The following is a 16,826-nucleotide window of genomic DNA, read 5'->3' as shown; positions in this document are numbered from 1 at the left end:
CCAATACGCAGTAAATTATTTAACTCAATTTGGCAATAATTTGGCTACGCTGCCAATGTGGTGCAGTCGTGCTGCATTACCACCTGATCTACTGTTACCCGAATGTTCACGACAGATACGATACGACTCGCACTTTAAAGAAGGCACATATTAGTCATTAGATCTATGCCTTTGAAATGTTTTATTTTAATTTTAGTTATAATGCATTCGTTGTGATTATATGCTTGAAATAAAAATGTAAAAAATTAATTTTGATGTCTTCTTCATTTATTCGACACCCCCCTTGTACAGCTTCAGCGGGGGCGCGTCCCACAGTTTGAGAACCGCTGATTTAGTCAAACATTTGATAGAACGTAAATAACTAGCGAATGGCTCTTACACATTGTGCTTTGCTATTTTGAGCATATTGTCTATAATGGATGAATAAATGTGTCACTACCTCTCCTGCCTATTGGGGTAGTCGGTCTAAATTCCTGGGGTTACAGACCAAAAAGAAAAGCGGGCACATTGAACTACAATAGCAGTCAACCCTGACAATGTGATAAGACTTTGAAATTTGGGTCATTCTGTTATGGTCGACGTAATAAAGAGTCTGAAAGGGAAAACAGGGTCTCCCTAGGACCCTGACATGATGAAACAGAGATGAAGAAAGTGCTTCTGTTCAAGTGAGTTAAGTTTGACTTTCTGGGGATAGCAGCAGAATTCAATGGTAGACAACATACAATAAATATTGAAGGTGAGAGGCTCCACATACTGAATACACTCACCTGAATAAAACCATAAGACAAAGACGATGATGATGATGGCAGCAATGACGAACAAAATGATGAATACAATCTGTGTACCGGTCAGTCCCACATCTGCAAAAGTTTGTACAAAAGAGATGATTACACACGTTCCATTTTAACATTTCATACATTTATATTTCTAATCTTTTTTAGGTGCCTTTGAATAAAATGCAAAAACACCTGCTATCATCATTAGTGGTGAGCAAAACAATTTGTGTGAAACTTGTGACCATTTATTATTATAATAATAATATTATTATATTGTCCTCCTCCAGCAAGCCCTGTTCCTAGGGATGCTTTTCCATCCACTTGCATTGTTTATCTTTACCTCCTCTTGGCCTGCTGAGGGAATGCCCACTATCTCATTTACGATGCCAGCCCATTTCTTTACATTTATTTATGTATATTCAATTTAATATATATTCAATGTCCTATCCACACCTTTACACAGAGTGACACCAATTGAGATAAAATGAGTTCCATTTCTTTTGTGAGCACAGGCAGGTGAAGTGACTAACTCAGGGTCACACAGAGTCAGAAGCGAGATTTGATCTCATGACCTCAGCGTTTGGAGTCCAAAGCCCTAACCACTACAACCCACTGCCTGCTTATTTATCTTCATTTTCATATGTGTCATTATACATGTGAGTCAATGCCATGTTAAATATATCAATAAGCGGGGGTACTCAGTGCTGCCCAGGGTGGTATAAAGTCTCAGTGAAATCACTCAACACATTTCCCTGAGGAAAGATTTTGGCCCCAAACCAAGTGCTACCAGTAGTGACGCTGACCGTAGCCAAATGCAAAACAAGTGACAAAACAGACGAGGAGGGAAAAATGTCAGTGGCCTCCAGCTGTTAACCCATTCATTCCTGTTTTGAGGGTCGTCTCAGTGTTGCCACTCCAGTGCACCAAAGCAGCTGAAACTGATGAACAAGCCCCTTTGCTACTTCACTGAGCAGATCAACAGCCCACAAGTGTCATTGACTTGATGCTGTACTCGCATTAACAAGTGTTCCTTTCATTTTTTTCAGCAGTATATATAATGTATTATTTTAATTAATTTGTAAAATACATATGAAATATATATATATATCTTTACTTGTATGCATCTATAAATATAGGTGTACATGTGTGTCATTCGTTGGCTCAGTTGGCACTTAATAGTCTTTTCAGGACAGGTTATGACTTTTTTTTACTGGGCACTGCTGGTATGTAGCTTTGATACTGAAGGTCACACCTGACCACCTGCACATGAGCAGAACACAAGGCCTCTCCATTGAAGCTGCCATCCTTATGCAGAACAGAAAAGCAGACGACTCTACTCACAGGCCACGGATCTCTGGAGCGGCTCCTTCAAGGCCTCGTGCTGCACCTCACAGGTCAGGTCGTCTTGGCTGGTGGGGGTGAAGCGATAAAAGCTCTCTGCACTGTAGGTGCCATCAGGGTTCAGCAGAGGCTCGGTGACATTGAATGGCTCAACAATCTGTTTACTCCTCGTCCAGAGAAAATGGATTTGTTTGGGGTAGAAGCTCTTGGCGGAGCACACCATGGTATTTTCGCTAAGCATTTTCACTGACTCTGGAAAGATGGTGACTTCTGGGGGAACTGAGGAGGACAAAGAAATGCTGTTAGACAAAAGAGACACGGAGAAGCAGGAGACTATCAGACACAGCCAACCTGGGAAGAACATCAGTCCATGTCACGACAAGGACACAAGTAATTAATAAGGGGATAAAAAGACATGGTGATGCATTTTAATACATGAAGGAACGTGAGGACTTTATAAGAAAGAGAAGACACACAAGGCTTCTTTTTATTATTATTATTAATATCCATCCATCCATCCATCCATTTTCCAACCCGTGGAATCCGAACACAGGGTCACGGGGGTCTGCTGGAGCCAATCCCAGCCAACACGGCAGGAAACAATCCTGGGCAGGGTGCCAACCCACCGCAGGACACACAAACACACCCACACACCAAGCACACACTAGGGCCAATTTAGAATCGCCAATCCACCTAACCTGCATGTCTTTGGACTGTGGGAGGAAACCGGAGCGCCCGGAGGAAACCCACGCAGACACGGGGAGAACATGCAAACTCCACACAGGGAGGACCCGGGATTCGAACCCAGGTCCCCAGATCTCCCAACTGCGAGGCAGCAGCGCTACCCACTGCGCCACCATGCCGCCCATTATTATTATTATTATTATTATTATTACCACTCAAATATTAACTTATTGTCCAAATGACTTGAAATTTTGCACACTTACTCATTTCTGATGACAATACATGAATCAATAATCAGTTTCACTAATTGATCAGCTAATCCGTGTTATTTAAGAAATTAAATTTTCACATGAAGAATGGTTCAAGATTTCACCAATAGATGGCGCTAGTAACAGTTAGAAATATTAAAGGAAGTGTTAGAATATCTGCGGTGTGCTGGCGCCCTGCCCGGGGTTTGTTTCCTGCCTTGTGCCCTGTGTTGGGTGGGATTGGCTCCAGCAGACCCCCTGTGACCCTGTAGGTGGGCTATATTAGGTTGGACAATGACTGACTGACTGATACTGTTAAAATATTGTTTACAAAATTATACTAAAACAAACACAAGACTAAAAAGTTGAAAATAATATATAAAAAAATACTTTTTAAAAACCACACTTATCTTAAGTTAACAATTGTACTAAAAAGTAAAAAATAAGTCTCTCATCCATCACTCGTAAAATAAAAGCGTGTGTGCTTTTCATCAATCAACATTCAAAAAGCACTTCTTAAAATCTTAGCAGAAGCGCCCACCTTATTATTTACTTTTTAGTACACTTTTTAACTTAATATAAGCGTGGTTTTTAAAACGTATTTGTTTATATATGTATATATTATGTATTAGAATAGAAGCATATCAGCCTCATTATGTAAATACGGAGATGAGCTGAGAGGACGTGATCAGGATAGAAAGCTTTAACGATGGAGGAGTAGTAAGTGCTGCTGCCTCAGGGTCCCCCGTTCTCTTTGTGTCCACCTGTTGTTTTCTTTATTTTCTTTCTTGTTCTTTGGCTTCTTTGATTTTTTTCAAAGTTGTTCTGCTGAAGTTCACCGGCCTCAAGCTGCCCCCCCGCCGATGGGCTCATCCCACTATTAACCAGTAAAGGCTCTGCCCCTTATGGCTGCTATCGTGCTGTCCAGGCTTTATCTCTGGCTCTGGTGTCTTTTCTTTGCATTCGTTTATTTTATTGTCTTTAGTATATTTGTTTATGATTCATTTTCTAATGTGCTTCTTTCTTCCTCTTTGTATTTTTAAATTCTCTAATATGTATTGTTTTATGCATTTATTTTTGATTATTAATGAATTCAGCCTCATGTTTCTTATCCTTTATATGTTGAGCCTTAGGGAGTGGGCCTCCCTAATGGTGGGACTCACAGGTCAGACTGAACATATGAGATGTGACAATTTAAATAAAGACTAATAAAGAAGTCAACACATGAACAGAATTTATGGTCAGATGGTTTAAAAAGTACCAGGAGGAAAGGAACCGATGAGACACTGAGTGAGAGAAGTAGTGGATATCTAAGGTCAATTCCAAGTAAGATTCGGCGGTCCTCCTGATCAGTTATCCTTACCTCGGATGGACAGGACGAGTGTGGCCGAGTCCAGCTGTCCCTTGTGCTCCACTTCACACTCGTACATCCCCTCGTCTCGCTTCACTATCTTTTGAAGCAGCAGTGACACATTGCCTGTCTTTATCGCCTCTTTGAACATGGTGGCATCTTTCCTCTCAATGGTTTGTGAACCCTCAAACTTGGCCATTGGAAACCCATACTGCAACCAGGTAACCTTCAGCTGGCTGAGGTCAATGGGGCCCGGGACCACAGAGAAGGAACACTGCAGCAGGGTGTCTGAATTCCTGACAGCAATGACATTTTGCTCTGGTAAGTACACGGTGACCGCTGCATGAAGGCCTGCAAAGAAGAAGAAGGACGACAACAAATCTAATTAGTGGAGGCAACCAGCGCCCCATGGGAATCAAAATGTCCCGTGATATTTCTGCCTACCTGCAGGACACCCGATGCCCAGCACTCACAGTTTAAATATCCACTGACTGTCTGCTCTGATGTAAAGCTGCTTGTCAAAATCGTAAGGCATGTCATTGTTAGGGGGTTTGTGTTTGCGATGGGCTGGCATGGCTTAGTGCCATCAAAGGTGGGCAGTCAATATTTGTAAGCAGATTTAAATTTGTGTTAACAGAAATCACTCGGACTACACGTGCAAATAAAAAAAGATGGTGACTAGACTTCTCATTTTGTTTTAAATGAGCCTGTAATTAATAGTAATAAAAATCACACCAGGCCCATCCCTTTATGAGTGGACCCCCACTTGCTGACCTGGCACACTCCAGCTCCCTACAGTACTAGAAGGGAATGAGCCACTGTGTAACATGGAGCGATGATGTTTGGGTGGTGAGCAGCGCTGCATTAAGGGACTTGTCGAAGATGAAGGCGGCCAGGCAGCCAATGTGACACGTCAGGGCGTCCTCCTGCTCGTCTGAACTGTGTAAACGGTAAAAGGACACACAACACAACAGGCCAGTCTGCATTTTTCGGTAAATTAATTTTTCTTTTTCTCTTCCTCATTCACATTTAGTTTGTGTAGAAGTGAGGACTTCTTGTAAATGGTTACAACTGCACTCTTCATTTTTTTTTCCCCGTTTGGAACAATGGCTCATAAATTAGTGTGGCATTTCTTCACATTCCTAGAAGAGTGAAGTCAAATCCACACCCAGGTTGCTGTCTGTGTGCTCTTTGCATGTTCTTCACATGCCCTTTTGGTTTTTCTCAAGTTAATCTGCTTTTGCCACCACAACCCATGGAAGGATTCATGTAAAGTTAACCAGCGACTCTTAGTGAGCGATGGTGCCTATGCCTGGCTGAGTGTGCCCTGCAATGGACTGGCATGGCAGCCCAGCCGAGTGAGGAATCACAGCCGGCCGCTCTACAATGAGGAACCAGAAGAATAAGAGCAGCTCACTTCTCAGCTGGCCAGATGGCCCTCCACAATTCGAATGTCCTAATGGCAGGAGTCTCGAAGTGGCAGCTAGCTGGCTCTGAAGTCAAAGTACATCAAGATGGCTTCCACACACAGCCTATGAATCAATGCGCCAAGCCTTGGTTTGCATGCCCTGGAATTCTGTTAGATTTGGCTTTGTGGCTCACAATTTATGTTCTGTTTGGTGCTCTCATGTCTTGCTCCAGAAGCACACAAACAGTCCATGCATTTCTGTGCCTTATTTATGATCAAAAACTGATGGAGGCTTTTAACATATTTGGCAGTAGATGACTTCGTGTTGGGCCCAGAGGTGTACAGGACAGGCACCTCAGTCTACAGAAATGTCTCCAGGTGCTTCAATAACCTGGTTATTCACAGAAACCCACTTTCTAAAACGCCATGTAGACGCTAATTCCAATTGGGTTATCGGCCTCTGAGAAACCTGCTTATCGGAGGAAGATGACCCGGTCATGCGGCCATGTAAACCCTTAACTGGGTTACAGCTATGGATTTCGTAGACTACACATGTCAGCCTGCCCGTGGATTTCCTTCACACGCACTTTCAGCAGCCACGACTAGAAGTGTCATGTCCATAATTACAAATTTCAGGTGATCTCATGATTCCTCCTCCTAACTGAAGAAGTCTGTCTCAGTTTTTCCACAATTGCTATGTTTATGGTGATGAGCTGAATGTACAGAGCAACACAACCTCGAGAGCAGAACAGTAACACGTTCAAAGTGATGTGCCTTACTGCTTTTTAAAGTAACAAGTAACCATACTGAATGCTTATGGTACTGAAGTAAAAGTACCCGCAGTATCGCTGTTGCAGCAGCACTGGGCGTCAGTCAAGAAGCACACGTATTGGTAGGCCGCCCAAGAGTGAGGTGTCCCCTGATGTCCACCATGGCCTGGTCATGCTGGCCCCCCTAACCATCCCCTGTCTCTGATTGTCTCTCTATCTCTCACCCTTTCACCACCTAACAGCTCGTGTGTGGTGAGCACACTGGCACAAAAATGGCTGCCATCGCATCATCCAGGGTGGCGCTACACATTAGTGGTGCTTCAAGTGGCTCCCCGCTTACCATGTAAAGGCACTTCTGAGTAGTGAGAACTGCGCTATACAAATGTAATGAATTATTATTATTATTATTATTATGAATGCTCAGAATGCATAGAATGTAGCGATGAGGAAAGCGTGTTTTGGACACTTGTCTGTGTGATGTCTGATATTTAACGTACCATGAAAAACAAACAAAAATGGGGCTGACCTCGCCACACCTGTTAACCCTTCAAACAGCGCTGGCTCTGTCAGCCACCACATTGTCACAAACAGAGGCGAGCAGGACTGTCGGTAAAAGTGACAAGCCCAGCGACATTCAGTCATTTAAACTGTCGTGGTCCAGCAACGAGATCAACAGCCGCCATCGTCACGACTGGAAGTCGCATTATGTGACAATGGCTTACACTTGAGAGCGGAGTGTAGAAATATGCAAAAGACGCGTGGGTAGCAGCATAAGGCCACAGAAACAGCCTCTGAGATGAGGAGGGATAAAGAGCGAGAGCAGCAGAGAATGCAAATAGCAAAGCTCGATAGCCATCAGAGTACAGTATGGCGTGTCAAAAACGACAAAGACATTTTAGGGGAGACAGAGCCACGGAAAAAAAGCAGGAGGAAGAAATATCTGAAAACATTTTTCTGGCACCGAGTTATTTTCTTATATTTTCGGCTCTTAAGGTAACACTAAGAAAAAGAAAACTTAACCTTAATTAAATATAGATTAATATAATTTAATAAAATAAAAACACATCAGCAGCTTTAGCGTTTCACCACTTTACCTTTACCTGTTGTGAAGTAGAGGATTCGGCCCACTGAGTTAGTTTGTGTCACTTCCTTGTCAGACGACTTTTCCAAATCGTAAAACGCTTTGTCAACATCAACATCCTCCTCTGAGATGTAAAATGTACAGAATGATTTTATTTTCAAAAATAAGAATATGTTTTATCTGTATAGCACCTTTCACCACGATCAGGGTGCTCAAGGGGCTCTTACTACTGTGTGCAGTGACGGCTACGTTGTCAACGGAATGCAAGCACCAGACAAGTGAGCCGAGACGTCTTCCACTTGTGATCGTATCCAAGATGGACCACCAGGTGTTTCGTGTCGAGGATTTGTTGATCAGCGGTAGGTGGAAGGAAAGCCGGCGGCTGCTCATCACTGACATCAGAGCACATGTGCACCCATAATTTGGTCTCAGGGTGTGCTGCGGCTGATGAGCTGCTGTTCATTTCTGCTTATTAACAGACAGGGCTCATCTGCCTTGTGCCCTGCACCTCTGAAAGTCACCCAGCACTCTTGTTACCTGGCAGACCTTCCAAACTTTGTAAACTTGTGCTGACTTTAGTGCTCAATGCCATCCAGGTGGCCATGTGCCCACTACATTACATTACGTTCTGTGTGTTGTGTTGTGTTGAACCTTCTCTTTGACACCCACTGCACGTTCAGCCTGCCTGGAAAGGGGTCTCTCTTTGAACTGCCTTTCCTGAGGTTTCTTCCATTTTTTCCCTACAAGGGTCCTTTCTTGTCTTCTTAGAGAGTCCAGGCTGGGGGGCTGTCAAGAGGCAGGGCCTGTTAAAGCCCATTGTGGCACTTCTTGTGTGATTTTGGGCTACACAAAAATAAATTGTATTGTACATTAGAAATGGAAGCAGTCGGATGTATGCACTGTGGGTCCTGCTCATTGTTATGTGGGTGTCTTCTGGGGAACATCTCCAGTGCCACCACTTGGTCTGACTCTGAATTACATAAGAACATTCGAAATGGAGCTGCAGTACAGATATATCCAACTGCTTCCATTTCGAATGTATATTGGGCGCCCAGCTGCACCGCGTGGCTCTGACCACTAAGGCCGCCGTGACGAATGCTCCAGCAGACACTCCGTCTACGCAAGCACTTAAGTCCTAATAGAGTCTGTCTGCAGACCTCCAGAGCTCTGCTCCCTTGAGGAAGTTCTTCATAGTACACATCAGTGGTGTGACATGATAAGCCCAGTTACACAGTGGTTAAGCTGAGGGCTGTCAGAGGAGTCAAGTACACCAAGTGACACAAACGGCTGCCCAGCACAGCTGCTGAGATGCGGAGGTCTGCAGCAGGACCCTTCTCGTCGGACGCTCAACTGGTATGTAATCCAGTTTCCACTTTCATTTTAACTACTTAGCAAGGCCTCTGTTAGTGGATAAGTAGTAGCCCATTATACCCGTGGGACATAACAAGATAAATTTGTGAGTTTATCCCCAGTCACAGACCCGCAGTGATTGGTACTGATGACAAGCCAGTCATCTGCCTCCCCTCTTTTTCTGCCAGCTCTTGGCCCGATCACCACAAATGTAATCGAAACCCAACTGTTGTGACGACTCAGGAGCCACTCCTGGGTTCGAAGTGACAATTAACAGGAGCCGATGAGCACTCCGATGTCACCCGTGTGCAGCTTTCGCTTTCAGCTGCGATCGACGAATGTTTTGGCTAGACAGCCAACTCCGTGACTTTGTAGACGCACAATTAATGCAGAGAACACGGCTTCGTCTGACATTTTCAACTGTCCACTGGCACACGAGCAGAACAAAAGCAAATATACAGCGCGACCTCCAAAGTGCGCACCGCTAACTCGCTCCAAGTAAAGGATAGAAACAGCCAAGTGGCCGATGGCGATCTAGTGCTTCTTTTGCCTTTTTAGCACCGTTGCAGTCCCAGTTTGGCACAAATGTCCCCTGATTAATAAGCAGGGTCGTCTTTATTTTTGAATGCCACACCCTGCGGCTTTTCACTTTTCATACCAGCTGCGCCTCGCATGCTGCACTTCTCTCCACTGACGTCCACGATGCCCTGCTGTACACCTGTAGCCCCCGCTTTCCTTTCGAATCGCTTAGTAAGCCATCTGATCGTGGACCATAAGAAACCCACTGTACAAGTGTCAGGCATTCAGCCACAATAGTACACCCCCTGGGATTCCCGCTCGTGAACACTCGGAGGAGCGACCTTACAAATTCAGCACCAACTTAATCTGACCCCAACGTAACGGCCGAGCCCTCGGGGCACCCACCTGAAATTATCGTCACAAAAAGCAGAAGCCGCAGTAGACATCCAGCTGTCTCCATGTTCTGACCTTTACTACCAGAAGCTTTCGCTTTCGAATCCTGAAGAACTCGGGAACAGCTTTTGAAGTCTGTCGTGCTCGTTAATTAATGCAGCGGGTGTAAGTGAGAGACTTCGATCGAAAAACACAAAGTGCAGCCGGCCGGGCGGGCGCTATATAACCCAACGGAACGAGCTGCTTCAGTGCGACGCTCCACTCGGAAAAAGCAAATCGGGAGTCATAAATGCCCACCCTGCCTTCCTTGACCAAATGTTTGAGATGATATCAGTGCTTAAAGGGATCAACAAACTTTAGCAAGGCATTTTGTCTTAACAATTAGATTATCAAAAGAGAAAGCAGCAAATGCCAATGAAAACAACGCGACATGTCTTGTGCTGCAGGGCGTTAGGGACAGGCCACCGTGCCCTTACTCAGTGATGACCAGTCCTTTACTCGGTACGTCGTTTTCATCTTTTCATCGGACTGGGACAGACTGTGTGGAGGGGGAGTGAGGGATGAAGTGAAGATTAGAAAAGGAGACCGGTGCAGTGGGGCAGATTTGGGGAATAATAATAACTAGCCGACGCCCGCCGTAGCCTACGGCGGTGTAAAAATAGGAACAGAAAACGGTGAGAAAGGAATTCAGAAATCAAGAAGAAATAAATACGTCTTGAAAGACGCAGTGTGCATGTAGAATTTCCAGCCAAGCAGGATTACATGTGAAAGTGATAAATAAATCAGGCTTTCCGAATTTATGTACTATGGCCATGGCATCCTGATAGTTTTGTTGCATGTATCTTGGACTTCCTGGTAATGTGGACGGTGATCTGATCATTTCGCCTACACGTACGTTGTTATTTTCAGAGTTTGCTTGCAGTGCGTCTGTATTCAAACATTGTACTGTTCCACACGCAGATCTTGTAACCTGAGATCGTTGAGACGCGCGCCCTTTGTTTTAACGTACACATCTATGACGTACTGTTGGAATAGTTTGCCGCTGGAGTGCAAAATACTAAGAGTATTCCTGAAGGGTACTTCAATATCTTGCGCTGTGTCAAAAACATACAACTGTCCATATCCTGGAGAGGTAGAAGTGTTAGCGTATAGTGGAGAGATTTGGTGATAAATGTGTCCGTGTATTTTAAAACAGTATGGTCCGTGGCCAGGAGGTCGAGTTATCTGTGCACCCATGGAAGCAAACGCTACAGAAGAGTTGTATTCTCAAATGTGTTCACAATAATTTTTAGCTTCTGATGTCTGCTGTGTAAGAAGCTGTTGTAAAGACACAGGTGGCTACCGCAAGGGTGGTAAAGCTAAACATAAGATAAGATAAAAACATAAGAATTCTGACAAATGAGAGCCGACCATTCAGTCCATTTGACGCTCGTTTGTTTAGCTAATACAAACCTCAAAAAAAAAATGAAGTGAACATTTAGTCATCTCAGTGTGACGCCAAGTTAGGCCTCAGGGACATCAATGTGTCCAGTTAGGAAACACAAGTGATTGTGAATCAATGTCACCTGCTTTGGTGCAAATGAAAGTGACAACAGGTGACCTGGAGAGACAACAGCAAGGTGACCCCCAAAAAGGCAATAGTGGCCACAGACTACCACTCTCTCCTTATCCTTCCTGATTCAATCCTCTCTAGTTTTGCGTTTTACTAGTGTCCTTGTCACTACTGGTAGCATGAGATGTCACCTGCAGCCCATTCAGGTTGCACAGGTGGTTCAGCTCCTACAGGATGGCACATCCAACATGCCATCACAAGAAGGTCTCAGATTTAAGGAGGAGATACCATGAGATGGGCCGTGACACCAGGAGAGTGGGACAGGGCATTAGAAGGACATCAGCCCAGCAGCAGAGTTGGTATCTGCTCCTTTTTGTGAGGAGGACCAGGAGGAGCGCTGGCAGAGCCCTACCAAAATGACCCACAGCTGGCAACTGGACCAAACTGTCAGAAACAGACTCCACTAGGGTGGCAGGAGGACCCAATATCCTTTAGTGGGACTTGTGCTCGCAGTCCACCACCGTGACTTTAGCTGCAGATGGAAGCTCCACGTAACTGTTGTTACGGCTCTGCCTTTGTCCAGAAACAGTTTCATAAGCTTTATGACCTTATTCTCGGAAAGTCTTTCTCCCGTGAGATCTTTTCCTGAATAAGATCAAACACAGTTATGTAGGGTGCGTCAGGAGCTTCCACCTGCAGCTGAAGTCACTTCAGTACACATGTACTTGGTCAGCGTGTCCGCGTCGATCAAACACAGGAAGCTCTGCAGTCTACTTGTGACTTTACGCTGTAGGAAGAGAAGTAAATAAATCAAGGTAAGTAACATTCAATCTGACTTTTATATAAGTAACATATAAATGTTTTTATTTAAAGACCATCACAAAACATAATCACAAACAGGACTTTGCACGATACGTTGGCGAGCTCTGACAGTCGTGTTGTTTCGCTGGAGGACACGTGTGGGGCAGACTGACTGGCAGGATGACGCCGGACCTCTTGGTGCATCCAAACGGTGCCATCTTTCACCCTTACGACTGGTGCAGCTGCGTTGTTCTTATATGCGAGTGGATGTTTCTTGTGGTGGGGGCTTCTGTTCTCTTTCTCCAATGTAGAACCCTCATCCTCATCACCTCTGTTATAGCTCGTCTTCATTTGAAAACAGCAGTGTCAGATCGGGGTGAGCGTGAGTGCGACTGAAAGAATAAAACTGAATAAAAAAAACACTAACCTTTACAAGTACCATACATTTACAGCGGCTGTTAGGGACTCAAATCAAATGTAAGTTTTTATTAATAACAATAAGAGCAGCTCACTACTCAAAACATGTATTTTGAGAGACGGAGAGGCTCAAACCGGCGACCCTTTGAATAGGAGTCAGCAGTTCTTACCACTGTTCTACCAAAGCAGTTGTGTCGGTGTTGTACCCTAACCCGATTTCTTATTCTCCGGTTATAGTCGTGAATAAAAGCGCACTTGTTCTGTTATATTTGTACCTTAAAGTGCTTATTTGATATTTGGACTTCAGTCTTCACACATTATACACTTCATGCCAAAATGTTGTTGTTTGTACTAAAACATGAAAAACGTTTGTCTTTTAGGTATGTGTTCAACATTTCTGTCATGCTACACTTCCATAGATCTTTGTAGACATGGAACACACGTGAAATGCATGTGTCCAAATAACGAGATATTATTCACCCTCCACAGCTCCCGGTACTTCACACCACGATGAACAAGACTTGAGCTGCGAGAGCTTTTTGCCCTTTCTGTGGCGGAGGGTGTGTTGGGATAGCAGGCTGCTTGCTGCTTGTCTTGATTGACACATTTACAAGACAAAAGACGCTGACGGAGAGGTGCAAAGGGATTTAAGGTGGGCTGGGATTACGAGTTTTTTCGTAGGCTTCAGGAATTCTAATGTTAAGCCATGAACATTGCTGGATCACTTTTTCTTTTCAATACCTTTGAGGATTTTAAATATCCAGATGAGGTCCCCATGCTGTCCCCCCTTGCTTGAGACTAACAGATTTCACTCTCTGAGTCTGTGACAGCAAGATATGTCCTTCAGTCCCATGATGCACTTGGTTAGTCTCCTCTGCACAGCTTCAAGTGCTGCTTTGTCTTTCTTGTAGCGTAGTGACCAGGACTGCGCACAACACTCCAAGCTGGATTTCTAGCTCTCCTGGCGGCCCCTGGCACAGCGCTATTCTGTTTCCTCCCACTCCTGACTGAATTCCCATTTTCGTCTCCCGGAGGAACATGAATTGGTCACATAGCCACTCCTGGACAATTGCAATTTATTTAATTTGAGTCAAGGCCAGAAAGCCTACAGAAATCCCCAATTCAACCTTTTAAATTCCATCCACTCAAACACCCTCTGACACACCAGTAGAGTTTACATGAAAAGGTTTAGTGATAAGAAATAATTGTACAAAAACAGACATAACACATTTGTATTTACTGTACATACAAGACAATCCCCATTGAGGTCACAGTGTATATGTAACACATCATAAACTCGTGGTAATCAAGGTAGACGTTTTGAGGTAAATTTGTTATCTAAGATTTTCACTGCACTGACCCAATAAACGTTTGTAACAGAGACGCCGTATTCTTGTAATTGTGCAGCAATGAGGTTGTGAAGGCATGAAAGATCCCTGAAAGGTAAATGGTGTAATCGATAATTCCAAAAGAAAACTGAATAGTTATATCCTATTGGTGTGTCCATTTCATAAACTGGCTGAGGTGAAAGACACACAGAGCAGGCCTCTGTCCAGATGGGAACACTGGAAGTAACAGAAGGATTTGCTTGCTGTGGACGGACTGATGAAAGCGGCTGCTCCTCACTGCAGGACAATACCACATGTGAACAACAGGACACAAGTCTTCTGAGGTGTCTCCTTTTTTAAACTTCCACCTCCCAACCCAACTTTAGTTGAAACCCACACATGAATAAAGTCCAACCATGGCCACTCACAGCTCATTCACAACTAAATTTAGTGCCACACCACAAAACCTTCAGTCGGGTCCCACATGGCCTTGCAGATGTTCAGCCACAGCTGGTAGAAAATAGGAGGCACAAGGGGCACTGGAAATTTAGAATGGAGCAGGGGGATAAAGTGGTGTGAGAAGCTAGTGAAGGTCAAACACACTAAGCAGGAGATGAGGTTAAGATTCAAAGAGAAGAACCTTTCATCACGAGTTTCAGAGTTTATCCACAATCTTGGCTGTCATTCAGAGGTGGCGCCATTGGTGGAGAGTCGGGGCCACAGTACACACAAATGAGGGGCCCCCACCTTGGAATCATCATCAGCCACCAAATCAACCCCAATTCCTCCTTCCCTCTGTAATCATGACCATAGAAAACTCTCTTCACTGACCAATCAACACTCAGCCCCCCGAAAAAAACATCTTCTGCAACCAACTGAAATGGAGCCCCCACCCCCCCACCAGTTCTTAACCCTTTCTATACCACAGATGCTGCTCTGTTTGTGGTGCCAGCCTTTATACTGGCACAAAATGTCTGACACCGTGTCCCTAGAAACCAATCATTATGTCTTGACAACAGCACCACAAAATGGCAGCACCTGAGGGAAAACAAAATGTTAAAGTGGAAAACACCAAAATATAATCAAAATAAAAACGACTTTCCTAAACGCAGAATTTAGAAAGGAGATACAAATGAGACTGCGATGGGTTGGCACCCTGCCCGGGATTGGTTCCCTGCCTTGTGCCCTGTGTTGGCTGGGATTGGCTCCAGCAGACCCCCGTGACCCTGTGTTCGGATTCAGCGGGTTGGAAAATGGATGGATGGATGGATACAAATGAGATTTAAATCTCCATGATCCGAAACCACCAACATCACTTTTAAAAGCTTGAAGGAAAGATAAACACATTTTTAAAGTTCTGCACAATAATAATAATAATACATTTCTTTATATAGCGCCTTACCAATGCTCAAGGCACTTACTATACCAATGTGAACGCAGACCCCGACCATATGGTGCCTAGGAGAGGAGAAGCATTACAGATGAATCTTATTGGAGCAGAGAGCAGTGACAGCAGCTTAGCATGTCAGTTAACAGAGAATCAGGATTCCAGTTAAACGTTATGTCAGCCACGCCAGCGTCTTTGTGTCAGGTGCACAGCTTTTCACAGTCACATCTGATAGCTTTGGTCTGATGGACATGTCATGCTCACCACTTCAGAGGTCTGGAAGGAAGGATCTCCTGCATTCATTTTCAAATGCGCTTCTCTGTTCAGTCAACACACGACCAAAGCATGCGAGGTGAATTTGAAACGAGGCAGCACTTAGAACATGACGAGTCTCTGCATAAATATGTCCTGGTTAGAACAGATGGATTCACACACTGAAAAGGCCCACCAGTGAGCACTACAAGGATGGAGAAGAGGCCTGGATATCTGGGGTAAAAGATACTGTAAAAAGACCTCTCCACAGAGCCGTTATAACACAAAGCCAAGCTGATCACTTGCAGTGGACACAGAGGGCAAATGTGGAGAAATGTACAAAATATGCAGAGCTGCCATTTGTTCCGTAACAGAAATGAATCAAGATGGAGGTCCGTTTCCTACTCACATAATAAAAATCTCTATTGTTTAGCAGATCAGTCAGGGTGTTGGCTCATGATGTCTGACCCATCAACAGGAAACCCAAGGATGAAATCCTGAAAACATTCAGTAGACAGTCAAATGGGACACCCCGTGTCTGAAACCTAAAAACGAGTCTCCAGTCCAGCTGTAGTAATCATGTATGTCATGATCATGTATTGGTGATCATTATGGTCACTAGAAATTTAAATTCAGTGAGGTGGCAATGATGTGCAAACTGAAGCAGAGCGGGGAGGACTACTTTAAAGCCTCCAAGGTAATTAATTACCAGATGATATGCCTAGCCAATACAGGTCCTGAGTTCTTCCCATCTCTTAGGTTGCTCTTCTTTGTCACATATGACCAGTGACTCACCACATGAGACACAGCCGACCACAGCTCACCCTTTAGCTTCATTTTCACCTGGTGAAGGATCTCAGTTCTGAAAGGTGAGCCAGAAGCCCATCTTCATGGTCCATTAGCTGGTTGAGTTCCTGCAGAAAATGGACATAAATGTGGTTAACTGAGGACAAGGAGAGAAGACCCTGGTTGCAAAGCTAGCTGTCCCGTGCTGAGCTTTCTGGAAATGAATTAATCAAATGGAAAAGATGGTTCAGAGGTCCATATATCTCAATGAGTTGAGCCACAAGTCAACTATAGCAGACCACCTCACATGACCAAGCTGCCATGAGCTTCCATTAGCCTGCAGGAGAATGGCTGGAGTAGAGGGATATTACACTGTCTAACA

At 44.4% G+C, this 16,826-nt stretch overlaps 1 protein-coding gene across 4 annotated transcripts in view; it reads right to left on the bottom strand.

Moving 5' to 3' along the window:
• Nucleotides 1-16,826, bottom strand: part of LOC114643031 (uncharacterized) — an 81,898-nt gene that overhangs the window by 22,623 nt on the left and 42,449 nt on the right. For 2 of the 4 annotated variants that reach the window (XM_028791746.2, XM_051934744.1), the window contains one exon: nt 13,789-16,572. In XM_028791746.2, coding sequence (XP_028647579.1) covers nt 16,547-16,572 — 26 coding nt within the window. In that variant the 3' untranslated portion in view covers nt 13,789-16,546. Of the gene's footprint in view, nt 1-767; nt 861-2,117; nt 2,397-4,412; nt 4,752-9,933; nt 10,047-13,788; nt 16,573-16,826 lie in introns of those variants that run through there. The other 2 variants (XM_028814749.2, XM_051934743.1) reach the window with 2 other exon arrangements.

Source organism: Erpetoichthys calabaricus, chromosome 12 (assembly GCF_900747795.2).
Source record: "Erpetoichthys calabaricus chromosome 12, fErpCal1.3, whole genome shotgun sequence".
NCBI lineage: Eukaryota > Metazoa > Chordata > Cladistia > Polypteriformes > Polypteridae > Erpetoichthys > Erpetoichthys calabaricus.
This window is presented reverse-complemented; position numbering and strand designations above follow the sequence as displayed.